Source organism: Bombina bombina, chromosome 1 (assembly GCF_027579735.1).
Source record: "Bombina bombina isolate aBomBom1 chromosome 1, aBomBom1.pri, whole genome shotgun sequence".
NCBI lineage: Eukaryota > Metazoa > Chordata > Amphibia > Anura > Bombinatoridae > Bombina > Bombina bombina.
In genome coordinates this window covers 184605593-184633373 of record NC_069499.1, presented here as the reverse complement: position 1 = coordinate 184633373, position 27781 = coordinate 184605593, and the positions used below count along the sequence as shown (strand labels likewise).

Sequence of the window (27781 nt, the reverse complement as noted above, 5' to 3'; positions counted from 1 at the left end):
AGGGTTGATAGGAGGAATCTGCCCCTGAGTGGATGGGATCTGAACCCTATCCTGTAACCCTGGGCGACAACATCCAGAACCCAAGGGTCCTGAACGTCCTGTAATCATGCTTCTGAGAAGAGAGATAATCTGCCCCCTACTTGGTCTGGACACCGGCCGTGGGCTGCCCCTTTAAGCCGATTTTGTCTCTGTGGCTTCTTGCTTTGCTTAGACTTGTTCCAAGAATGAGCCGGTTTCCAAGTTCCCTTGGACTGGTCCGCTTTCGTGGTGGGCTGCTGGCGCTGGGCCTTGTCCGCACGAAAGCGGCGAAAAGTAGATCCCTTAGTCTTAGCCTTCTTATCCTGCGGTAGGAAAGCTCCCTTGCCTCCCGTAACCGTGGATACGATTGAATCCAATCCTGGACCGAAGTGAATCTTTCCTCGAAAAGGCAGGGACAACAGCCTCGACTTAGAGGTCATGTCCGCAGACCAAGACTTTAGCCACAGAGTGCGGCGAGCTAAAAACGGAAAAACCTGACACCTTAGCATTCAGTAGTACTAGACATTCATTTACCTTTAGATGTCGTAACTTTAATTAAGGCAAGTGGAACAAAGTTGAGCAGACTGTTCTACCAGAACCTCCTCACAATAAACACAGGAATGAGACCTTGATAAAGAGGGAGAACCCTCCAACGCATCAGAGCCCTCCATAGCTTGTGCTGTTATTACAGAATAGATTAACTTAATAATAAGCACCTTTATAACCTCCAATGGTCGGGGCACTCACCACCTCCTATGACCCGGACTACAGAAACCGTGTCGTCTCCTGCGCCGCAGATCAACAGAGGAAGAGAGATAGCCACACCCGGTCACATGGAATGCCTGGCAGGACCGCCCCTGCCTAAGGAGAAAACGCACCAAAAAAGCCACGCAAAACTCCCATAAGCCACCTGAAGTTCCACACATTGCCAGAGCCTCATCTCGCACATAACGCAGCAATGACACAAACAATGACATTTATAAAAAAAAAAAGGAAAGAAGAAGGTGCCACAAATAGTGCACGATCAATGAGGTATAGGACCACACACACACACATTAGATGCTACTTACTAGAAGTAAGGCACTTGAGAAGTGCTACAAATACGATCTGGACTCTTGATAGCTGCCCATTATTTTTCTACACTCCCATCATATACAAATTTTCATATGTTATTTAATCTGTTATTATAGTTGCAGTTATTAATACAGAATTTTAGCACAGGCTATTTATGGATTTCACCCCACTGGTGATGATATAGTTTAATGCACATTTTGCATTATTTCACGTGTAATTATATCACTTTGTATTTATCACTTGCACTTTGTATACCAACAGGCGCCTTTAACTTATCTCATTCTGACTAATATAATTTATAAACCACCCCCCTGTTTAATAATCCCCTTTCCAGGAATATTAACCCTTGATTCTTCAAAGATAAAAGGCATCACACTGTGACCCTGTCTTCCAAGTTATCATTATGTAATAAAAAATGAAACAATCTTACCAGAATCTACGCCATGGAACAGGAACACAGCCCTTCAAGTGTGACAGGTTAGTAGCCTCGCTCCTGACATGAACTTGAGTTTAACAAGCAGGCAGCGAAACTCGTAAACGCTGATTGCTTGTGGAGCTGTTAATATGAGTCGGGATAGTTTCGCAGAAAGACTCTCCCTGCATCTCCGGACTCTAACTTTCACCCAGGCTCTCACTGAGAGGCTGACACGACTTCTTAAAACTGCAGTCCCAATGCGAAGAGTACTACCCTCCATAAGAGACTACTTCAATCTTTGGCACTTCTCTGCTGTCCTCCAGTGACAAAAGGCAAAGAATGACTGGGGGATGAGGGAAATGGGCGAGGTATTTAAGCCTTTGGCTGGGGTGTTTTTGCCTCCTCCTTGTGGCCAGGTTCTTAATTCCCAACAGTAATGAATGAAGCCGTGGACTCTCCTCCCCTTTAGATGGAAAAAACGAACACTTATCAAAGTGAACAACTCAGCACCCGACAAGGTAACCAGTACACCGGCACCACATGGATGACATGAACTATAAGGAACAGCTGCTAGGGCCCGACTAGGACCCGCCTGGTACGAGAACCCTCCGAAACTGTCTAAGGTCCAAGAAAAATCGAAGCCCTCGAAGGGATCGATAAACTATAAACATAACTATGTCATTATATGGTACTGCTCAACTTCCGAGTAAGTGCCCACGCGACAACAAAATCACAAATATCAATTTTTTTTTCCCCAAACGGAAATTTATAACAGACATGAGCTTCGTAAAACAAATTAAACACATCCTATCCGGATCAAATAAAATGAAGGCAGCACCCGTGGGTGAATGCCCAAGGAGAATGCGTACGCTTACAGGGCCAGCCGATCAGGGGCCCCATTCTCCTAAGCTCAGAACTGGAACAGATACTTAAAGAAAAGAAAAATGGAGAAGTCAAGGAGATTGGCTTCATCCCCATACGTCTAACCCAGTTTGCCACCCGGCACAAAAGACCGAGGGATCCCTCGGAAAAACATTCCTTAGTAGTACATAAGGACGTGCCAGTCTATAATGGAAGGCAAAATGTTCCCCCGCCAGATCGATGGACGACCCCGGCCCTGAGGGAGGGGCCCCTGAAGCCATCGTTTCCCCAAAAGGTTGAACAGACTCAGGCGATCTCACTCTCGACGGACCCTGGTTAACAGAACACGGACAGTATCTTAAAAATACTTCTCTATGATGAAAGGCAAAGAATGACTGGGGGATGAGGGAAGTGGGGATGGTATTTAAGCCTTTGGCTGGGGTGTCTTTGCCTCCTCCTGGTGGACAGGTTCTGAATTCCCAAAAGTAATGAATGCAGCTGTGGACTCTTCCCGTTTAAGAAGAAAAGGTATTTAAGGTGGCCAATTGCAAGTTGTTGTTCTCTTTCACTCTCCTCTGAAGAGTGGCAACATGGGGGCCTCAAAACAACTCTCAAATTACCTGAAAACAAAGATTGTTCAACATTATGGTTTAGGGGAATGCTACAAAAAGCTATTGCAGGGATTTAAGCGGTCAGTGTCCACTGTGAGGAAAAAAGTGAGGAAATGGAAGACCACAGGTAGACTTCTTGTTAAGGCCAGAAGTGGCAGGCCAAGTAAAATATCTGTAAAATATCGGAAAGGCAAGGGCAATGGATGGTGAGAACGGTCAAAAACAGCCCACAGACCACCTCCAAAAACCTACAACATCATCTTGCTGCAGATGGTGTCACCGTGCATCGTTTAACAATTCAGCGCACTTTGCACAAGGAGAAGCTGTATGGGAGAGTGATGCGGAAGAAGCCTTTTCTGCACACACGCCGCAAACAGAATCGCTTGAGGTATGCAAACGCACATTTGGACAAGCCAGCTTCATTTTGGAAGAAGGTGCTGCGGACTGATGAAACAAAGATTAAGTTATTTGGTCATAACAAGGGGCGTTATGCATGGCGGCAAAAGAACACAGCGTTCCAAGACAAACACTTGCTACCTACAGTAAAATTTGGTGGATGTTCCATCATGCTGTGGGGTTGTGTGGCCAGTGCCGGTACTGGGAATCCTGTTAAAGTTGAGGGTCGCATAGATTCCATTTAATATCAGCAGATACTTGAGAATAATTTTGAGGAATCAGTCACAACGTTGAAGTTACGCCGGGGCTAGATATTGCAACAAGACAATGACCCAAAACACTGTTTAAAATCTACTCTGGCATTTATGCAGAGGAACAAGTACAATGTCCTGGAATGGCCATCCCAGTCCCCAGACCTGAATATCATTGAAAGTCTGTGGGGTGATTTGATGCGGGCTGTCCATGCTAGGCAACCATCAAACCTAACTGAACTGGAGATGTTTTGCAAGGAGGAATGGTCCAAAATACCTCCATCCAGAATCCAGGCACTTATTACAGGCTATAGGAAGCGTCTAGAGGCTGTTATTTCTGCTAAAGGAGGCTCTACTAAATATTGATGTGATATTTCTGTTGGGGTGCCCAAATTTATGCACCTGTCTAATTTCGTTTGGATTCATATTGCACATTTTCTGTTAATCCAATAAACCTCATTTCACTACTGAAATATTACTGTGTCCTTCAGTTATTTGATAGATCAAAATGAAATTGCTGATCCAAACACCCAATTATTTATAAATTAAAATCATGAAGAGAGAGAACAGCACCCCTGAGATAGAACAAAAGCTAGAATAACTTTCATAACTGTTCATTTCTATTGCAACTCAAGGTGCACATTCTTTTAGCACACTATGCCTTTTCACAAAGAAAAAATATCCTGTAGCATATCAGTCTGACCCTGCCCAATGACAGTCTAGCGCCGAAATACCAGGAAATTCTCTCTGAACAAGAGAAACAACAACCCCAGATGATCGTTTCGGCCTTCTGTGTGCCTTGTCAGTGAGGTGCAGTTGTATCTCTCTAAGGGCATGTATGAAAGGAGTCCACGTCTGGCTTCTCCCATTACTCTTAGGGTGACCCAAGAGTAATTTGCATAAATATCAGAAGAGAGAGAACAGCACCCCCCCCCCCCCCGAGATAGAACAAAAGCTAGAATAACTTCCATGCCTGTTGATTTCTATTGCAACTCAGGGTGCACATTCTTTTAGCACACTATGCCTTTTCACAGAGAAAAAATATCCTGTAGCATATCACAGTCCAGTGCCGAAATAACAGGAAATTCCTCTCTGAACAAGAGAAACAACAACCCCAGTATCTCACAAAAGTGAGTACACCCCTCACATTTTTGTAAAAAGTTTATTATATCTCTTTTCAAGTGACAACACTGAAGAAATGTCAGTGTAAATTTGCTGGCCCCTCAAAATAACTCAACGCACAGTCAATGTCTAAACCGTTGGCAACAAAAGTGAGTACACCCCTAAGTGGAAATGTCCAAATTGGGCCCAAAGTGCCAATATTTCGTGTGCCCACCATTATTTTCCAGCACTGCCTTAACCCTCTTGGGCATGGAGTTCACCAGACCTTCACAGGTTGCCACTGGAGTCCTCTTCCACTCCTCCATGACGACATCACAGAGCTGGTGGATGTTAGAGACCTTGTGCTCCCCCACCTTCCATTTGAGTATGCTCAATAGGGTTTAGGTCTGGAGACATGCTTGGCCAGTCCATCACCTTTACCCTCAGCTTCTTAGGCAAGGCAGTGGTCGTCTTGGAGGTGTGTTTGGGGTCGTTATGTTGGGATACTGCCCTAGGGCCCAGTCTCCGAAGGGAGGGGATCATGCTCTGCCTCAGTATGTCACAGTACATGTTGGCATTCATAGTTCCCTCAATGAACTGTAGCTCCCCAATGCCGGCAGTATTAATGCAGGCCAGACCATGACACTCCCACCACTATGCTTGACTGTAGGCAAGACACACTTGTCTTTGTACTCTTCACCTGGTTTCCGCCACACATGCTTGATACCATCTGAACCAAATAAGTTTATCTTGGTCTCATCAGATCACAGGACATGGTTCCAGTAATCTATGTCCTTAGTTTGCTTGTCTTCAGAAAACCGTTTGCGGGCTTTCTTGTGCATCATCTTTAGAAGAGGCTTCCTTCTGGGACGACAGCCATGCAGACCACTTTGATGCAGTGTGCATCATATGGTCTGAGCACTGGCACCCCTTCAACCTCTGCAGCAATGCTGGCAGCACTCATACGTATATTTCCTAAAGACAAGGCCTGTTCTGAGTGGAACCTGTCCTGTGAAACCGCTGTATGGCCTTGCCCACCATGCTGCAGCTCAGTTTCAGGGTCTTGGCAACCTTCTTATAGCCTAGGCCATATTTATGTAGAGCAACAATTCTTTTTTAAGATCCTCAGAGAGTTCTTTGCCATGAGGTGCCATAATGAACTTCCAGTGACAAGTATGAGAGAGTGTGAGAGCGATAAAACCAAATGTAACACACCTGCTCTCCATTCACACCTGAGACCTTGTAACACTAACGAGTCACATGACACCAGGGAGGGAAAATGGCTAATTGGGCCCAATTTGGACATTTCCACTAAGGGGTGTACTCACTTTTGTTTCCAACGGTTTAGATATTAATGGCTGTGTGTTGAATTATTTTGAGGGGACAGCAAATTTACACTGTTATAAAGGCTGTACACTCACAACTTTACATTGTAGCAAAGTGTCATTTCTTGAAAAGATATAATAAAATATTTACAAAAATGTGAGGGGTGTACTCACTTTTGTGAGATTCTGTATATATATATATATATATATATATATATATATACTCACACACACACACACATTATTTATATATATATATATATATATATATATATATATATATATATATACACACACACACACACATATATACATATATATATATATATATACATACATACATACACACACGCACATACATACAGTACACACAAACAAACTATGTCTAAAATGAAAAAACAGAATTTATGTTTACCTGATAAATTACTTTCTCCAACGGTGTGTCCGGTCCACGGCGTCATCCTTACTTGTGGGATATTCTCTTCCCCAACAGGAAATGGCAAAGAGCCCAGCAAAGCTGGTCACATGATCCCTCCTAGGCTCCGCCTTCCCCAGTCATTCGACCGACGTAAAGGAGGAATATTTGCATAGGAGAAATCATATGATACCGTGGTGACTGTAGTTAAAGAAAATAAATTATCAGACCTGATTAAAAAAACCAGGGCGGGCCGTGGACCGGACACACCGTTGGAGAAAGTAATTTATCAGGTAAACATAAATTCTGTTTTCTCCAACATAGGTGTGTCCGGTCCACGGCGTCATCCTTACTTGTGGGAACCAATACCAAAGCTTTAGGACACGGATGAAGGGAGGGAGCAAATCAGGTCACCTAAATGGAAGGCACCACGGCTTGCAAAACCTTTCTCCCAAAAACAGCCTCAGAAGAAGCAAAAGTATCAAACTTGTAAAATTTGGTAAAAGTGTGCAGTGAAGACCAAGTCGCTGCCTTACATATCTGATCAACAGAAGCCTCGTTCTTGAAGGCCCATGTGGAAGCCACAGCCCTAGTGGAATGAGCTGTGATTCTTTCAGGAGGCTGCCGTCCGGCAGTCTCATAAGCCAATCTGATGATGCTTTTAATCCAAAAAGAGAGAGAGGTAGAAGTTGCTTTTTGACCTCTCCTTTTACCAGAATAAACAACAAACAAGGAAGATGTTTGTCTAAAATCCTTTGTAGCATCTAAATAGAATTTTAGAGCGCGAACAACATCCAAATTGTGCAACAAACGTTCCTTCTTTGAAACTGGATTCGGACACAAAGAAGGCACGACTATCTCCTGGTTAATGTTTTTGTTAGAAACAACTTTCGGAAGAAAACCAGGTTTAGTACGTAAAACCACCTTATCTGCATGGAACACCAGATAAGGAGGAGAACACTGCAGAGCAGATAATTCTGAAACTCTTCTAGCAGAAGAAATTGCAACCAAAAACAAAACTTTCCAAGATAATAACTTAATATCAACGGAATGTAAGGGTTCAAACGGAACCCCCTGAAGAACTGAAAGAACTAAATTGAGACTCCAAGGAGGAGTCAAAGGTTTGTAAACAGGCTTGATTCTAACCAGAGCCTGAACAAAGGCTTGAACATCTGGCACAGCTGCCAGCTTTTTGTGAAGTAACACAGACAAGGCAGAAATCTGTCCCTTCAAGGAACTTGCAGATAATCCTTTCTCCAATCCTTCTTGAAGAAAGGATAGAATCTTAGGAATTTTTACCTTGTCCCAAGGGAATCCTTTAGATTCACACCAACAGATATATTTTTTCCATATTTTGTGGTAAATTTTTCTAGTTACAGGCTTTCTGGCCTGAACAAGAGTATCAATAACAGAATCTGAGAACCCTCGCTTTGATAAGATCAAGCGTTCAATCTCCAAGCAGTCAGTTAGAGTGAGACCAGATTCGGATGTTCGAACGGACCTTGAACAAGGTCGTCTCGTCTCAAAGGTAGCTTCCATGGTGGAGCCGATGACATATTCACCAGGTCTGCATACCAAGTCCTGCGTGGCCACGCAGGGGCTATCAAGATCACCGATGCCCTCTCCTGATTGATCCTGGCTACCAGCCTGGGGATGAGAGGAAACGGCGGGAATACATAAGCTAGTTTGAAGGTCCAAGGTGCTACTAGTGCATCTACTAGAGTCGCCTTGGGATCCCTGGATCTGGACCCGTAGCAAGGAACCTTGAAGTTCTGACGAGAGGCCATCAGATCCATGTCTGGAATGCCCCACAGTTGAGTAATTTGGGCAAAGATTTCCGGATGGAGTTCCCACTCCCCCGGATGAAATGTCTGACGACTCAGAAAATCCGCTTCCCAATTTTCCACTCCTGGGATGTGGATTGCAGACAAGTGGCAGGAGTGAGTCTCCGCCCATTGAATGATTTTGGTCACTTCTTCCATCGCCAGGGAACTCCTTGTTCCCCCCTGATGGTTGATGTACGCAACAGTCGTCATGTTGTCTGATTGAAACCGTATGAACTTGGCCTTTGCTAGCTGAGGCCAAGCCTTGAGAGCATTGAGTATCGCTCTCAGTTCCAGAATATTTATCGGTAGAAGAGATTCTTCCCGAGACCAAAGACCCTGAGCTTTCAGGGGTCCCCAGACCGCGCCCCAGCCCATCAGACTGGCGTCGGTCGTGACAATGACCCACTCTGGTCTGCGGAAGCTCATCCCCTGTGACAGGTTGTCCAGGGACAGCCACCAACGGAGTGAATCTCTGGTCCTCTAATTTACTTGTATCGTCGGAGACAAGTCTGTATAGTCCCCATTCCACTGACTGAGCATGCACAGTTGTAATGGTCTTAGATGAATGCGTGCAAAAGGAACTATGTCCATTGCCGCTACCATCAAACCTATTACTTCCATGCACTGCGCTATGGAAGGAAGAGGAACGGAATGAAGTATTTGACAAGAGTTTAGAAGTTTTGTTTTTCTGGCCTCTGTCAGAAAAATCCTCATTTCCAAAGAGTCTATTATTGTTCCCAAGAAGGGAACCCTCGTTGGCGGAGATAGAGAACTCTTTTCTACGTTCACTTTCCATCCGTGAGATCTGAGAAAGGCCAGGACAATGTCCGTGTGAGCCTTTGCTAGAGGAAGGGACGACGCTTGAATCAGAATGTCGTCCAAGTAAGGTACTACTGCAATGCCCCTTGGTCTTAGCACAGCTAGAAGGGACCCTAGTACCTTTGTGAAAATCCTTGGAGCAGTGGCTAATCCGAACGGAAGTGCCACAAACTGGTAATGCTTGTCCAGGAATGCGAACCTTAGGAACCGATGATGTTCCTTGTGGATAGGAATATGTAGATACGCATCCTTTAAATCCACCGTGGTCATGAATTGACCTTCCTGGATGGAAGGAAGAATTGTTCGAATGGTTTCCATTTTGAACGATGGAACCTTGAGAAACTTGTTTAGGATCTTGAGATCTAAGATTGGTCTGAACGTTCCCTCTTTTTTGGGAACTACGAACAGATTGGAGTAGAACCCCATCCCTTGTTCTCCTAATGGAACAGGATGAATCACTCCCATTTTTAACAGGTCTTCTACACAATGTAAGAATGCCTGTTTTTTTATGTGGTCTGAAGACAATTGAGACCTGTGGAACCTCCCCCTTGGGGGAAGCCCTTTGAATTCCAGAAGATAACCTTGGGAGACTATTTCTAGCGCCCAAGGATCCAGAACATCTCTTGCCCAAGCCTGAGCGAAGAGAGAGAGTCTGCCCCCCACCAGATCCGGTCCCGGATCGGGGGCCAACATCTCATGCTGTCTTGGTAGCAGTGGCAGGTTTCTTGGCCTGCTTTCCCTTGTTCCAGCCTTGCATTGGTCTCCAGGCTGGCTTGGCTTGAGAAGTATTACCCTCTTGCTTAGAGGACGTAGCACTTGGGGCTGGTCCGTTTCTACGAAAGGGACGAAAATTAGGTTTATTTTTGGCCTTGAAAGACCTATCCTGAGGAAGGGCGTGGCCCTTGCCCCCAGTGATATCAGAGATAATCTCTTTCAAGTCAGGGCCAAACAGCGTTTTCCCCTTGAAAGGAATGTTAAGCAATTTGTTCTTGGAAGACGCATCCGCTGACCAAGATTTTAACCAAAGCGCTCTGCGCGCCACAATAGCAAACCCAGAATTTTTCGCCGCTAACCTAGCCAATTGCAAAATGGCGTCTAGGGTGAAAGAATTAGCCAATTTGAGAGCACGGATTCTGTCCATAATCTCCTCATAAGAAGGAGAATTACTAGTGATCGCCTTTTCTAGCTCATCGAACCAGAAACATGCGGCTGTAGTGACAGGGACAATGCATGAAATTGGTTGTAGAAGGTAACCTTGCTGAACAAACATCTTTTTAAGCAAACCTTCTAATTTTTTATCCATAGGATCTTTGAAAGCACAACTATCTTCTATGGGTATAGTGGTGCGTTTGTTTAGAGTAGAAACCGCCCCCTCGACCTTGGGGACTGTCTGCCATAAGTCCTTTCTGGGGTCGACCATAGGAAACAATTTTTTAAATATGGGGGGAGGGACGAAAGGTATACCGGGCCTTTCCCATTCTTTATTTACAATGTCCGCCACCCGCTTGGGTATAGGAAAAGCTTCGGGGGGCCCCGGGACCTCTAGGAACTTGACCATTTTACATAGTTTCTCTGGGATGACCAAATTCTCACAATCATCCAGAGTGGATAACACCTCCTTAAGCAGAGCGCGGAGATGTTCCAACTTAAATTTAAATGTAATCACATCAGGTTCAGCTTGTTGAGAAATTTTCCCTGAATCTGAAATTTCTCCCTCAGACAAAACCTCCCTGGCCCCCTCAGACTGGTGTAGGGGCCCTTCAGAAACAATATCATCAGCGTCCTCATGCTCTTCAGTATTTTCTAAAACAGAGCAGTCGCGCTTTCGCTGATAAGTGGGCATTTTGGCTAAAATGTTTTTGATAGAATTATCCATTACAGCCGTTAATTGTTGCATAGTAAGGAGTATTGGCGCGCTAGATGTACTAGGGGCCTCTTGTGTGGGCAAGACTGGTGTAGACGAAGGAGGGGATGATGCAGTACCATGCTTACTCCCCTCACTTGAGGAATCATCTTGGGCATCATTTTCTCTAAATTTTGTGTCACATAAATCACATCTATTTAAATGAGAAGGGACCTTGGCTTCCCCACATTCAGAACACAGTCTATCTGGCAGTTCAGACATGTTAAACAGGCATAAACTTGATAACAAAGTACAAAAAACGTTTTAAAATAAAACCGTTACTGTCACTTTAAATTTTAAACTGAACACACTTTATTACTGCAATTGCGAAAAAGTATGAAGGAATTGTTCAAAATTCACCAAAATTTCACCACAGTGTCTTAAAGCCTTAAAAGTATTGCACACCAAATTTGGAAGCTTTAACCCGGAACCGGAGCCGTTTTTATATTTAACCCCTTTACAGTCCCTGGTATCTGCTTTGCTGAGACCCAACCAAGCCCAAAGGGGAATACGATACCAAATGACGCCTTCAGAAAGTCTTTTCTATGTATCAGAGCTCCTCACACATGCATCTGCATGTCATGCTTCTCAAAAACAAGTGCGCAATACAGGCGCGAAAATGAGACTCTGCCTATGATTAGGGAAAGCCCCTAGAGAATAAGGTGTCCAATACAGTGCCTGCCGGTTATTTTACAAAATTCCCAAGATTAAAATAATTCCTCAAGGCTATGGAGTATAAAATATGTTTATATATAAATCGATTTAGCCCAGAAAATGTCTACAGTCTTAAAAAGCCCTTGTGAAGCCCTTATTTACTGTCTGTAATAAAATGGCTTACCGGATCCCATAGGGAAAATGACAGCTTCCAGCATTACATCGTCTTGTTAGAATGTGTCATACCTCAAGCAGCAAAAGTCTGCTCACTGTTCCCCCAACTGAAGTTAATTCCTCTCAACAGTCCTGTGTGGAACAGCCATCGATTTTAGTAACGGTTGCTAAAATCATTTTCCTCTTACAAACAGAAATCTTCATCTCTTTTCTGTTTCAGAGTAAATAGTACATACCAGCACTATTTTAAAATAACAAACTCTTGATTGAATAATAAAAACTACAGTTAAACACTAAAAAACTCTAAGCCATCTCCGTGGAGATGTTGCCTGTACAACGGCAAAGAGAATGACTGGGGAAGGCGGAGCCTAGGAGGGATCATGTGACCAGCTTTGCTGGGCTCTTTGCCATTTCCTGTTGGGGAAGAGAATATCCCACAAGTAAGGATGACGCCGTGGACCGGACACACCTATGTTGGAGAAATAAAGATACTTTCCAATAGACATTTAATCTCATCTACCAGCAAACAGGAAGAAGAAAGCCAAACCAGTACTAAAACATATCAGCAGAGGTTATGGAATAGGAGCATATTGTAGATCCATAATAGGAGACAAAAGACAAGTCACTGCGACCAATTGTGGAGGGTCTGTGACAGATTTCCCATGAGGCAAAAAAAGAGCCACAAATCATACCTTATATACCTTATATACTTCCCTCTGACAAGTGGGAAACTGGGCCTCAATACAGACCCTTCTCTCTGAAAAATCAAATGCACAACTTCATTATTCGACCACCTCCAGCCGAGGCAAAGTAAAGACTGAGGTACCTCTGAGGTGGGAGGGTTTTCATAGAGTTCTTAGGGTTTGAAAATCTTTGCCTCCTCCTAATGGTGAGAAAGAGTAATTCCCAGGAGTAATGGATTGTGGGCTCTCACCATCTGTATGAAATTAAAGAGTTCTGCAGTTTGATTGCTCTTACAGTTGCTGGGGATTAAGCCTGGGTACAAAGATCAATAGGAAAACTTAGGAAATAATAGGAAAATCACACATAAATAACCCCAAACAGGTTTGGCTTGGGTTAACTGCCTGAATTACTGCGTGCAAATCCAGTTGTCTGTGAGAGCACAGTAAACACTCATAGCTCAGAGTTTTGCCAGTGGCATCGCTACCCACTACGGTTTGGGTTAACTGCCTGAATCACTGCGTGCAAATCCAGTTGTCTGTGAGAGCACAGTGAATACTCATAGCTCAGAGTTTTGCCAGTGGCATCGGTACCCACTACGGTTTGGGTTAACTGCCTGAATCACTGCGTGCAAATCCAGTTGTCTGTGAGAGCACAGTGAACACTCATAGCTCAGAGTTTTGCCAGTGGCATCGCTACCCACTACGGTTTGGGTTAACTGCCTGAATCACTGCGTGCAAATCCAGTTGTCTGTGAGAGCACAGTGAACACTCATAGCTCAGAGTTTTGCCAGTGGCATCGGTACCCACTCCGGTTTGAGTGCAGACCATTTCCATGTTTTGTATTTGCCTAGGAATAATTATAAATGGCTGTGTCACTTTTGTTTGCATTACAGTGTGCTTGGTTAGAAGGTAGCATGCATGGCTGTAGGTTAGCGGTCCAGAACCTATGACCATTAATCCAAACGATATCCTTATTTTTAAATTTAAAATAGCTAGCTGTGTGTACATCTAAGCAAATGCTGGCTTTTGTGTTGTTTGGCAGATCAAGCCAACAGCAGAGAGTTTGCTGGATTTATATATATTCTGAGAAGCTTATAACTATGGTTTAATGTCCCTTCATAGGAGGGCTACAAATGCCCCATGTAAGCACAGAGCTGAAGAGATCTCTCAAGTCAAATCTGTTAAGATGAGTCAATGACTATGTTCTTTAAGTGGTTTAGTCAATGACTTAAGTTGTTTATTAAATATAACTGTAAATGAAACAGGATGAATTTCTGTTAAAAGTGACCGGCTTTTATTCATTAAATAAGACTGTAATTTGTTTATAAAAGCACTGTTCCACTCAAGAACGTTCCAAGAACATAAAAAAAAAACATTGCTGTAACAAACACTGCTGCAGATTTATAACTACTAAGGTAAAATAGAATGAATTCTTATAGTTAAACATTCCCTTTCACACTCCAATGGGAACAAAGCATGGCAATTCCTGAATTTAGCTGATTAAAGGAATACTAAACCCAAAGTTTTTTCTTTCATGATTTGGATAGAGTATGCAATTATAAACAACTTTCTAATTTATTCCTATTATCATTTTCTCTTCGTTCTCTTGGTATCTTTATTTGAAAAAGCAGGAATGAATGCTTTGGAGTCGGTCCATTTTAGGTTCAGCACCTGCTGAATGGATAGCTAACTGTAGCCACCAATCAGCAATCAATATCCAGGGTGCTGTACCAAAAATGGGCTGGCTCCAAAGCTTTCATTCTTGCTTTTTCAAATAAAGATACCAAGAGAATGAAGAAAAATTTGAGTAAATTAGAAACTTGCTTAAAATTGCTGCTCTATCTGAATCATGAAAGAAAAAAATATGGCTTAGTATCCCTTTAATAGTACAGGTACAAAACACAAACTGCTTGGGACCAGAAAATGTTTGGATTTTAGAATATTTGTATATTTGCATATGTAAAATGGGACCAAGTGTAAATATTGCATTAATGACATAAAATATTGTATATGTCGTAATACAGCTTATACATGCAACCTAAAGGTAGTTTTATACCATTTGTAATACTTTTGTACACAAAGAGCAGGATTTAACAAAGTAATTCTCCTAAAATGATGCCTATAAGCCTGCATACAACTGAATCCTCTGATTTATTAATGCAAATCTTGGCTAAAACTGGGCAAGTCAAACTGTACATTCCTCTTACTTCATTTGCGTTTGCCAAGGTCAGTTTTAGTCTGCCCAGTGATCAATTTATCCTTTTTCCACCTTTGGAGAAGGCAAAGTTCTCCTACAAATATGCGCATTGTAGTTCTCCCAGGTACTTAGGAGAACCGTATTAGAAATCATCATGTCTTGTTCACATCTATTTCTGATGGAGTACGTTCTTCATATAGCAGGTCTATTTGATACATATACCAAATATAGAATGCCCCACAAAGAACGAAAATTCTTTAAAAATTTGAATGTGTTATGGTTGTAAAGGGTCATTACTATAACAAACTTATCCCCTTAAGGACCAGCGACGTACCCTGTATGTCGCTGGCCTTTTTCTGGGACTTGATTGTTTTATAGTGCGGTCTTGCCACCAGCGTTGCGACTGCTCTATTCCACAAAGCCTTCTGGCGGGAGGGCATTAATAGCGTGTTCTTGCTAGACTTGTGCTATTATGTCCTGAAAAAACCCTTAACGACCAGTGAAATACAGGGTACATTGTGGTCATTAAGGGGTTAAATTAAAAAATGTATTGTGGCAACACACAATAGTCTCACCAAAATTAATGTGCAAATTTGCCCCATAAAAAACACAAATGTAATAGATTACTTGAAGAAACACGGGTTTGAAATAATATATCAGGAGAACTTCCTTTCTTTGTGTGGAGAAATTCATCATAATTCGCCCCAGCTCACCTTCCAAACAGTGAAAATTAATACGTGCAATTTTTTGATACATTCGTGCACACTGGTGCGCCTCTCCAAGAACAAGCTACAGAGAACTCGGAAAAGAATATTAACTATAGTATAGTAACTATTTCAAAAGTATACTTAGGTATTCTCCATGCACCAGCATTTTAAACACTGCACTTGCTCATAGAGCTTAAGGTGATTATATCATCTTGTAATGACTCAATTTACATAATTGCCGACATGATACAAGCCCCACTGGCTTTCTGAGCAACCGCAGTATTTACAATGCGGGTGCACAGAGAATATTTCGTTTTGATTCACGTGCAGAGAAAAATAATTAGTCAACATTTTTACTAAATTTTTTTTTGCCAATATATGTAATTTATAGAAGTGTATTTCAATTTTGAATGTCCCTTTAATACAGAAGTATATTACATTAGCACTACTGTTCATAGACTATATATAGGAAGTAGTGTAAGACACTATAACATCAGTAAAATAAATATTTATTAAATGTTTGGATGCTTGGTTCTGTCTGAGCCAGATAATGCTCATTTCTCCTCTTATTTATGTTTTTTTACTAAAGAGTAAATATCTCTTACCTGTTGTTTGTTGTTTGGTGTATACGGCAACATTGTAGAGACATGGAACATAATCTCATAATCTTTGTAGGTAGTATACAGAGAATGAGTACCAGTAGAATCCGCTGTAAAAAAAAAAGAAACAAAATTTGCAATATATAAATGTACAAAAAAAATCAGTACATTCAAATCTGAATGTGTGAATCTGTACAGGGTATAAATTCTATTATACATCTCAATATTTTAGAATAAATGATGCTCTGTGAGTTTAACTTTCAAAACAAAAACAAAAAAATGTAAAGAGTGTCTCTCAGGTGTTCTGCTTGGGAGCTGCAATGCAATCAGTTGTTGAGTGGGACTTTAAGGGACGGAAAACACAAAATTATTCTTTCATGATTCAGATAGAGCATAGATTTCCAACTTACTTCTATTATCTCATTTGATTCATTTTTATTGGTATCCTTTGATTAAGAAGCAGCAATGTGCTAATGGGAGAAAGCTGAATGCATTGGCAAGCCAATAACCTCTAGGCATAAATGTGCAGCCACCAATCAGCAGTTAGTGAGCCTACCTAGGTATCCTTTTCAACAAATGATACCAAGAGAGCAAAAGAAACTAGATAATAGAAGCAAATAGGAAAGTTGTTTAAAATTACATGCTCTTTCTGAATCATAAAAGAAAAATATGTCCCTTGAAGTGGATGTTAAATCCCATATTCAGCTAAGATCCGTAATCCAAAAATAACCAGCTCTAATTATTTTATTCATTTCCTTTTTGCATTTGACAGTTCATTTACGGATTAGGTGATAATATAAAAAAATTAGATCATCATTTAGTAGATCCTGAAACAGGAAAATAATGAAATAAGCAAAATTAATTAAAAGCACAGGTAAAATGTGTTAATAATGAAAACTACTTGGATATTACAAGCTAAAAAAATGTTTGTGTGGACAGGGGAGATTAAAAGTCTCAAAAGTATGTCACTTCAGAACCCAAAACGGCACGTGCGAAGCTACGGAGCCCAAAACGGCACGTGCGAAGCTACGGAGCCCAAAACGGCACGTGCGAAGCTACGGAGCCCAAAACGGCACGTGCGAAGCAACGGAGCCCAAAACGGCACGTGCGAAGCAACGGAGCCCAAAACGGCACGTGCGAAGCAACGGAGCCCAAACCGGCACGTGCGAAGCAACGGAGCCCAAACCGGCACGTGCGAAGCAACGGAGCCCAAACCGGCACGTGCGAAGCAACGGAGCCCAAACCGGCATGTGCGAAGCAACGGAGCCTAAAACGGCACGTGCAAAGCTACGGAGCCCAAAACGGCACGTGCAAAGCTACGGCGCCCAAAACGGCACGTGCGAAGCAAAGAAGTCAAAAACGGCACGAGCAAAGCAAAGAAGCCCAAAACGGCACGTGCAAAGCAAAGAAGCCCAAAACGGCACGTGCAAAGCAAAGAAGCCCAAAACGGCACGTGCAAAGCAAAGAAGCCCAAAACGGCACGTGCAAAGCAAAGAAGCCCAAAACGGCACATGCGAAGCAAAGGAGCCCAAAACGGCACGTGCAAAGCAAAGGAACCCAAAACGGCACGTGCAAAGCAAAGGAACCCAAAACGGCACGTGCAAAGCAAAGGAACCCAAAACGACAAGTGCAAAGCAAGTGAGATGGACAAGGACACAAGAAAAACAATTCCCATTTGTAACTTATTCTTCTCTACAAAGATAAGAGGACAAAACGTGATATGTATTTACAAAATACATTAAAATCAAAACTAATATCTCCATTAAAATGTAATTATCGGGAGTTAAAACAAATTTACTTCTGCAAACTGTGTAGAGTGCATCCTACAGGCTTTCTATACCCTGACCCTAAAACATCATACGTAGTGATTTTCTTGATAAGTGCAAAAGCTTATCTATAATTGTCCACAACATAGAATAGATGGAACATATACCCAGTTTGGGTTCAGTACATGAAAAATGAAGTCTTTTGAAGGAAAGGACTATATCTTACAGCAAGTCAACAGGATTAAACATAGCACAGTTTTACTGCAGAAGGATCATGTCAGACTTATCTGAATTTTAATGAAAGGATTTAACATGCCCCACATAACACACGTTCATAAACCACCTCACCTTGCCTTTAACTGAACTCAATAATAAAGTTGGTAGAATGTTGCCTTAACAACAGATGGAATATTGCATAAATGAGTTAATTTAAAGGGACATACCACCCAACATTTTCTTTCATGATTCAGATAAAGCTTACAATTTAACACCTTTTTAATTTACCTCTTATCTAATTTGCTTTGTTCTCTTGGTATCCTGTGTTAAAATGCATACCTAGGTAGGCTTAGGAGCTGGGAGCTAGCTGCTGATTGGTGGTTGCACACATGTGACTTGTAATTGGCTTCCTGATGTGTTTAGCTAGCTCCCAGTAGTGCACTGCTGCTTATTCAATTAAAGGCATATGAAACCCCAAAACATTTCTTTTGTGGTTCAGACAGAGCAACCAGTTAAAAAAATAGTTTCCAATTTACTTTTATTATCAAATTTGCTTCATTCCAATAATATTCTTTGTTGAAGAGATACCTAGGAAGGCATCTAGAGCCCTATGTGGCAGGAAACAGTGCTGCCCTCTAGTGCTCTTGCAAATGGATAACATATATAGAGCACCAGAAATGGGCTGGCTATAAAACTTATGCCCATGTTTTTAAACAAAAGAAACCAAGAGAAAAAAAATAATAATAATAGAATAAATTAGAAAGTTGTTTAAAATTACATGCTCTACATTACTACAATCCATTCGCAAACACCAGCCCATATCCTTAGGAGATGCAAAAACATAATTTATGCTTACCTGATAAATTTCTCTTGTAGTGTATCCAGTCCACGGATCATCCATTACTTGTGGGACATTCTCCTTCCCAACAGGAAGTTGCAAGAGGATCACCCACAGCAGAGCTGCTATATAGCTCCTCCCCTCACTGCCATATCCAGTCATTTGACCGAAACAAGCCGAGAAAGGAGAAACCATAGGGTGCAGTGGTGACTGTAGTTTAATTAAAATTTAGACCTGCCTGAAAAGGACAGGGCGGGCCGTGGACTGGATACACTACAAGAGAAATAAATTTATCAGGTAAGCATAAATTAAGTTTTCTCTTGTTAAGTGTATCCAGTCCACGGATCATCCATTACTTGTGGGATACCAATACCAAAGCTAAAGTACACGGATGATGGGAGGGACAAGGCAGGAACTTAAACGGAAGGAACCACTGCCTGTAGAACCTTTCCCCCAAAAACAGCCTCCGAAGAAGCAAAAGTATCAAATTTGGAAAATTTGCAGCCTTGTAAATCTGTTCAACAGAGGCCTCATTTTTAAAGGCCCAGGTGGAAGCCACAGCTCTAGTAGAATGAGCTGTAATCCTTTCAGGAGGCTGCTGTCCAGCAGTCTCATAGGCTAAACGGATTATACTCCGAAGCCAAAAAGAAAGAGGTTGCCAAGGCCTTCTGACCTCTCCTCTGTCCAGAGTAAACAACAAACAGGTTAGATGTTTGGCGAAAATCTTTAGTAGCCTGTAAGTAAAACTTCAAGGCACGGACTACGTCTAGATTATGCAAAAAACGTTGCTTCTTTGAAGAAGGATTAGGACATAATGATGGAACAACAATCTCTTGATTGATATTCTTGTTAGAAACCACCTTAGGTAAAAACCCAGGTTTTGTACGCAGAACAACTTTATCTGAATGAAAGATCAGATAAGGAGAATCACAATGTAAGGCAGATAACTCTGAGACTCTTCGAGCCGAGGAAATAGCCATCAGAAAAAGAACTTTCCATGATGTTTGATATCAATAGAATGAAGGGGTTCAAACAGAACCCCTTGAAGAACTTTAAGAACCAAGTTTAAGCTCCATGGAGGGGCAACAGGTTTTAACACAGGCTTAATTCTAACTAAAGCCTGAACGTCTGGAACTTCTGCCAGACGCTTGTGTAAAAGAATAGACAGAGCAGAAATCTGTCCCTTTAAAGAACTAGCTGATAATCCTTTGTCCAAACCCTCTTGGAGGAAGGACAATATCCTAGGAATCCTAACCCTACTCCATGAGTAATTCTTGGATTCACACCAATGAAGATATTTACGCCATATCTTGTGGTAAATTTTCCTGGTGACAGGCTTTCGTGCCTGTATTAAGGTATCAATTACTGACTCGGAGAAGCCACGCTTTGACAGGATCAAGCGTTCAATCTCCATGCAGTCAGTCTCAGAGAAAGTAGATTCGGATGATTGAAAGGACCTTGTATGAGAAGGTCTTGTCTCAGAGGCAGAGTCCATGGTGGAAAGGATGACATGTCCACTAGGTCTGCATACCAGGTCCGGCGTGGCCACGCAGGCGCTATCAATATCACTGATGCTCTTTCCTGTTTGATTTTGGCAATCAGACGAGGGAGCAGAGGAAACGGTGGAAACACATAAGCCAGGTTGAAGAACCAAGGCGCTGCTAGAGCATCTATCAGTGCCGCTTCTGGGTCCCTGGACCTGGATCCGTAACAAGGAAGCTTGGCGTTCTGGCGAGACGCTATGAGATCCAATTCTGGTTTGCCCCAACGGAGAACCAATTGAGCAAACACCTCCGGATGGAGTTCCCATTCCCCCGGATGAAAAGTCTGACGACTTAGAAAATCCGCCTCCCAGTTCTCTACACCTGGGATATGGATCGCTGACAGGTGGCAAGAGTGAGTCTCTGCCCAGCGAATTATCTTGGAGACTTCTGACATCGCTAGGGAACTCCTGGTTCCCCCTTGATGGTTGATGTAAGCCACAGTCGTGATGTTGTCCGACTGAAATCTGATGAACCTCAGTGTTGCTAGCTGAGGCCAAGCCAGAAGAGCATTCAATATTGCTCTTAACTCCAGAATATTTATTGGGAGGAGTTTCTCCTCCTGAGTCCATGAACCCTGAGCCTTCAGGGAGTTCCAGACTGCACCCCAACCTAGAAGGCTGGCATCTGTTGTTACAATTGTCCAATCTGGTCTGCGAAAGGTCATACCCTTGGACAGATGGGCCCGAGATAACCACCAGAGAAGAGAATCTCTGGTTTCCTGATCCAGATTTAGTAGAGGGGACAAATCTGTGTAATCCCCATTCCACTGACTGAGCATGCATAATTGCAGCGGTCTGAGATGCTGGCGCGCGAATGGCACTATGTCCATCGCCGCTACCATTAAGCCGATTACTTCCATGCACTGAGCCACCGTGGGGCACGGAATGGAGTGAAGAACACGGCAAGCATTTAGAAGTTTTGATAACCTGGACTCCGTCAGGAAGGAAACCCTTGTGAGAGGAGATAGAGAACTCTTTTCTTCGTTCACTTTCCACCCATGCGACCTCAGGAATGCCAGAACTATCTCTGTATGAGATTTGGCAATTTGAAAGCTTGACGCCTGTATCAGGATATCGTCCAGGTAAGGAGCCACCGCTATGCCTTGCGGTCTTAGGACCGCCAGAAGTGAGCCCAGAACCTTTGTAAAAATTCTTGGGGCTGTAGCCAACCCGAATGGAAGAGCTACAAATTGGTAATGGCTGTCAAGAAAGGCAAACCTCAGGAACTGATGATGATTCTTGTGAATCGGAATGTGAAGGTAGGCATCCTTTAAGTCCACTGTGGTCATGTACTGACCCTCTTGGATCATGGGTAAAATGGTTCGAATAGTTTCCATCTTGAATGACGGAACTTGATTAGGATCTTTAAATCCAAAATTGGTCTGAAGGTTCCCTCTTTTTTGGGAACCACAAACAGATTTGAATAAAACCCCTGTCCTTGTTCCGCCCGCGGAACTGGATGGATCACTCCCATTACAAGGAGATCTTGTACGCAGCTTAGGAATGCTTCTTTCTTTATCTGGTTTGCAGATAATCTTGAAAGGTGAAATCTCCCTTGTGGAGGAGAAGCTTTGAAGTCCAGAAGATATCCCTGAGATATGATCTCCAACGCCCAGGGATCCTGAACATCTCTTGCCCACACCTGGGCGAAGAGAGAGAGTCTGCCCCCTACTAGATCCGTTGTCGGATAGAGGGCCGCTCCTTCATGCTGTCTTAGAGGCAGCAGCAGGCTTTCTGGCCTGCTTGTCCTTGTTCCAGGACTGGTTAGGTTTCCATGCCTGCTGGGATTGAGCAAAAGTTCCCTCTTGTTTTGAAGCAGAGGAAGTTGATGCTGCACCTGCCTTGAAATTTCGAAAGGCACGAAAATTAGACTGTTTGGCCTTTGATTTGGCCCTGTCCTGAGGATGGGTATGACCCTTACCTCCAGTAATGTCAGCAATAATTTCTTTCAAACCAGGCCCGAATAAGGTCTGCCCCTTGAAAGGAATGTTGAGTAATTTAGACTTTGAAGTCAGATCAGCTGACAAGGATTTGAGCCATAGCGCCCTACGCGCCTGGATGGCGAATCCGGAATTCTTAGCCGTTAGTTTAGTCAAATGAACAATGGCATCAGAAACAAATGAGTTAGCTAGCTTAAGAGTTCTAAGCTTGTCAACAATTTTAGTCAATGGAGCTGTATGGATGGCTTCTTCCAGGGTCTCAAACCAGAATGCCGCCGCAGCAGTGACAGGCGCAATGCATGCAAGGGGCTGTAAAATAAAACCTTGTTGAATAAACATTTTCTTAAGGTAACCCTCTAATTTTTTTATCCATTGGATCTGAAAAAGCACAACTGTCCTCAACCGGGATAGTGGTACGCTTTGCTAAAGTAGAAACTGCTCCCTCCACCTTAGGGACTGTCTGCCATAAGTCCCGTGTAGTGGCATCTATTGGAAACATTTTTCTAAATATAGGAGGTGGGGAAAAGGGCACACCGGGCCTATCCCACTCCTTACTAATAATTTCTGTAAGCCTTTTAGGTATTGGAAAAACATCAGTACTCACCGGCACTGCATAGTATTTATCCAGCCTACACAATTTCTCTGGCACTGCAATTGTGTCACAGTCATTCAGAGCAGCTAATACCTCCCCAAGCAATGTACGGAGGTTCTCAAGCTTAAATTTAAAATTAGAAATCTCTGAATCAGGTCTCCCCGATTCAGAGACGTCACCCACAGACTGAAGCTCTCCGTCCTCAGGTTCTGCATATTGTGACGCAGTATCAGACATGGCTCTTACAGCATCTACGCGCTCTGTATCTCGTCTAACCCCAGTCTAACCCCAGAGCTATCGCGCTTGCCTCTCAATTCAGGCAATCTGGATAATACCTCTGACAGGGTATTATTCATGATTGCAGCCATGTCCTGCAAAGTAATCGCTATGGGCGTCCCTGATGTACTTGGCGCCATATTAGCGTGCGTCCCTTGAGCGGGGGGCGAAGGGTTCGACACGTGGGGAGAGTTAGTCGGCATAACTTCCCCCTCGACAGACCCCTCTGGTGACAATTCTTTTATAGATAAAGACTGATCTTTACTGTTTAAGGTGAAATCAATACATTTAGTACACATTCTCCTATGGGGCTCCACCATGGCTTTTAAACATAATGAACAAGTATCCTCTGTTTCAGACATGTTTGTACAGACTAGCAATGAGACCAGCAAGCTTGGAAAACACTTTAAAGCAAGTTAACAAGCAATATAAAAAACGTTACTGTGCCTTTAAGAGAAACAATTTTTGACAAAATTTGAAATAACAGTGAAAAAAGGCAGTTACACTAACAACATTTTTACAGTGTATGTAACAAGTCAGCAGAGCATTGCACCCACTTGCAAATGGATGATTAACCCCTTAATAACAAAAACAGAATAATAAATGACAAAAACGTTTATTAAACACAGTCACAACAACTGCCACAGTCTACTGTGATTGTTACCCTCCTCAAACACGACTTTGAAGCCTTTTGAGCCTTCAGAGATGTCCTGGATCATGCAGGAAGAAGCTGAATGTCTCTGTCAGTATTTTTAGCTGCACAGAAAAGCACTAAAATAGGCCCTTCCCACTCATATTGTAACAGTGGTAAGCCTGAGGAACTGTTTCTAGGCAAAAATCAAACCAGCCATGTGGAAAAAACTAGGCCCCAATAAGTTTTATCACCAAAGCATATATAAAAACGATTAAACATGCCAGCAAACGTTTTATATTGCACATTAATCAGAGTATATACCTCTGATAGCAAGCCTGATACTAGTCGCTATTAAATCACTGTATTTAGGCTTTAACTTACATTAATCCGGTATCAGCAGCATTTTCTAGCAAATTCCATCCCTAGAAAAATACTAACTGCACATACCTTATTGCAGGAAAACCTGCACGCCATTCCCTCTCTGAAGTTACCTCACTCCTCAGAATATGTGAGAACAGCAATGGATCTTAGTTACTTCTGCTAAGATCATAGAAATCACAGGCAGATTCTTCTTCTAATGCTGCCTGAGATGAAACAGTACACTCCGGTACCATTTAAAAATAACAAACTTTTGATTGAAGTTAAAAAACTAACTATAATACACCACTCTCCTCTTACTACTTCCATCTTTGTTGAGAGTTGCAAGAGAATGACTGGATATGGCAGTGAGGGGAGGAGCTATATAGCAGCTCTGCTGTGGGTGATCCTCTTGCAACTTTCCTGTTGGGAAGGAGAATATCCCACAAGTAATGGATGATCCGTGGACTGGATACACTTAACAAGAGAAAATCCTAGTATTTCAGGATTATTCTGCAGAGACTGCTGCAAAGAGGACGGAACTAGCCCCAATGTGCACAGAATTCATAAATCAGGGTCTCCGGGCAACCTTACTATACCCAGCTAGGCTGAAATTGTTGTTAGATAACCACACATATATTTTTGATTCTGCCCAAGAGGCAGAATTTTTTTGTTGTTAAAAACTATCCTTCGGAATAACAATTGGAAATAGAATGTAAATAATGATATATCTGAACTTTAGGCTACTTATGGCCAGGTCCCTTGGTCATAGGGTATTAGCGGGACTAGGTAGTCAAGTCCCTCTATTCTGTATTTTGTATATTTTTATCCCTCCCTCTTTCTTTTTTTCTCCCCCCCCATTTTCTTTTCTCTCCTTTTCCTTTATTATTTTAGGTGATGGACGTGGCAGGTGTGTTTTAAATTGACCTCCTGGAAAATAGGAGCCCTAACATCCCCCATCAAACGAAAAACAATAATATCTTATTTAACCCCTTAACGACCAAGGACGTGCAGGGTACGTCCTCAAAAAAAAGGCAGTTAATGCCTGAGAACGTACCCTGCACGTCCTCGGTGTGGAAAGCAGCTGGAAGCGATCCTGCTCGCTTCCAGCTGCTTTCCGGTTATTGCAGTGATGCCTCGATATGGAGGCATCCTGCAATAACCGTTTTAAGCCATCCGGTGCAGAGAGAGCCACTCTGTGGCCCTCTCTGCACCGGAGATCGGTAGCTTACATCGTTGGTGGGTGGGAGCCGGACCGGGAGGCGGCCGGCGGCCATTGATGGCCCTAGTGGTGTGGAGGGGGGCGGGATCGTGGGCGGGGATGCCAGGGGGCGCGCACTGACGCGCGCACGTGCACGGGAGGGTGGGGGCGGGCGCGTGCACGGGGAGGGAGCGGGTGGGAACCACTACACACAGAAAAAAAGTGTTGCAAAATGGAACAAAATTGTATACAAAAATAAACAAATTGGATAAAAAAGAAATCCGTTAGGTGGTGGGGGTTGGTCTGTGGGGAGGGGGAAGCTACACTACAGAAAAAACGGGCAAAAAGTAAAAAAAAAACCATATTTTTTTGCAAACTGGGTACTGGCAGACAGCTGCCAGTACCCAAGATGGCCCCCAATAAGGCAGAGGGGAGAGTTAGAGATCGGTTTTGGGGGGGATCAGGGAGGTTGGGGGCTAAGGGGGGGATCCTACACAGTAGCATATGTAAATATGCTGACAAAAAAGTTTATTATTTTTAAAAACCCTTTTATTTTAGTACTGGCATACTTTCTGCCAGTACTTAAGATGGCGGGGACAATTGTGGGGTAGGGGAGGGAAGGGAGCTGTTTGGGAGGGATCAGGGGGTGGGATGTGTCAGGTGGGAGGCTGATCTCTACACTAAAGCTAAAATTAACCCTGCAAGCTCCCTAATTAACCCCTTCACTGCTAGCCATAATACACGTGTGAGGCTCAGCAGCATTTAGCGGCCTTCTAATTACCAGAAAGCAACGCCAAAGTCATATATGTCTGCTATTTCTGAACAAAGGGGATCCCAGAGAAGCATTTACAACCATTTGTGCCATAATTGCACAAGCTGTTTGTAAATGATTTCATTGAGAAACCTAAAATTGTGAAACTTTTTACGTTTTTTTAAATTTGATCGCATTTGGCGGTGAAATGGCGGCATGAAATATACCAAAATGGGCCTAGATCAATACTTGGGGTCGTCTACTACACTACACTAAAGCTAAAATTAACCCTACAAGCTCCCTAAAAGCTCCCTAATTAACCCCTTAACTGCTGGGTATAATACACGTGTGGTGCGCAGTGGCATTTAGCGGCCTTCTAATTACCAAAAAGCAACGCCAAAGCCATATATGCCTGCAATTTCTGAACAAAGGGGATCCCAGAGAAGAATTTACAACCATTTATGCCATAATTGCACAAGCTGTTTGTAAATAATTTCAGTGAGAAACTGAAAGTTTGTGAAAAAGTGAACGATTTTTTGTATTTGATCGCATTTGGCAGTGAAATGGTGGTATGAAATATACCAAAATTGACGTAGATCAATACTTTGGGATGTCTACTAAAAAAATATATATACATGTCAAGGGATATTCAGGGATTCCTGAAAGATATTAGTGTTCTAACGTAACTAGCGCTAATTTTGAAAAAAAATGGTTTGGAAATAGCAAAGTGCTACTTGTATTTATGGCCCTATAACTTGCAAAAAAAAAACAAAGAACGTGTAAACATTGGGTATTTCTAAACTCAGGACAAAATTTAGAAACTATTTAGCATGGGTGTTTTTTGGTGGTTGTAGATATGTAACAGATTTTGGGGGTCAAAGTTAGAAAAAGTGTGTTTTTTTCCATTTTTTCCTCATTTTATAAAAATTTTTATAGTAAATTATAAGATATGATGAAAATAATGGTATCTTTAGAAAGTGCATTTAATGGCGAGAAAAACGGTATATAATATGTGTGGGTACAATAAATGAGCAAGAGGAAAATTACAGCTAAACACAAACACCGCAAAAATGTAAAAATAGCCTTGGTCCCAAACGGACAGAAAATGGAAAAGTGCTGTGGTCATTAAGGGGTTAAAGAAATTTAACAGTGATATTGCTTTCCTACAGGAAACAACTAAAATCTGATGAAGTTCTCAAACTCAGATCTTCCTGGGTTAAGGAAGTCTTATTTTCCCCTAGCCTGAAGAGGAAAGGTGGTGTAGCGATCCTCTTGGGAAAAAGATAAACTATGAGGTTCTTTATGTTGATACAGATCAGGAGGGGAGATACTTATTGTAAAAAAAAAAAAAAAATTGCCAAAGTATTGTATACACTATGCAACATATATGCCCCTAAAGTTTTCAATCTACCCTTCTGGGAAGTAATACAAGCTAAGGTCGCATCCTGTGCAGGTTATCTGATATTAGGAGGCGATTTTAATATGGCACCGCAGTATCCCCTGGACAGACTAAGACAAGATCCTGTTCCTGTAAAAAGTAAAAGAGAGATAACCTGGAATCAAAACTTTTTACTCAGATATTTAGGAATCTTAAGAGTCTGTGATATATGGAGATCCCAAAACCCTGATCTCAGGGAC

The 27781-nt window shown here is 42.5% G+C and overlaps 1 protein-coding gene across 1 annotated transcript in view; it reads right to left on the bottom strand.

Moving 5' to 3' along the window:
* Positions 1–27781, bottom strand: part of SIPA1L1 (signal induced proliferation associated 1 like 1) — an 831778-nt gene that overhangs the window by 298624 nt on the left and 505373 nt on the right. Inside the window, exon 8 of the mRNA XM_053697769.1 lies at positions 16036–16139. Within this exon, the coding sequence (XP_053553744.1) occupies positions 16036–16139 (104 nt within the window). The remainder of the gene's footprint in view (positions 1–16035; positions 16140–27781) is intronic.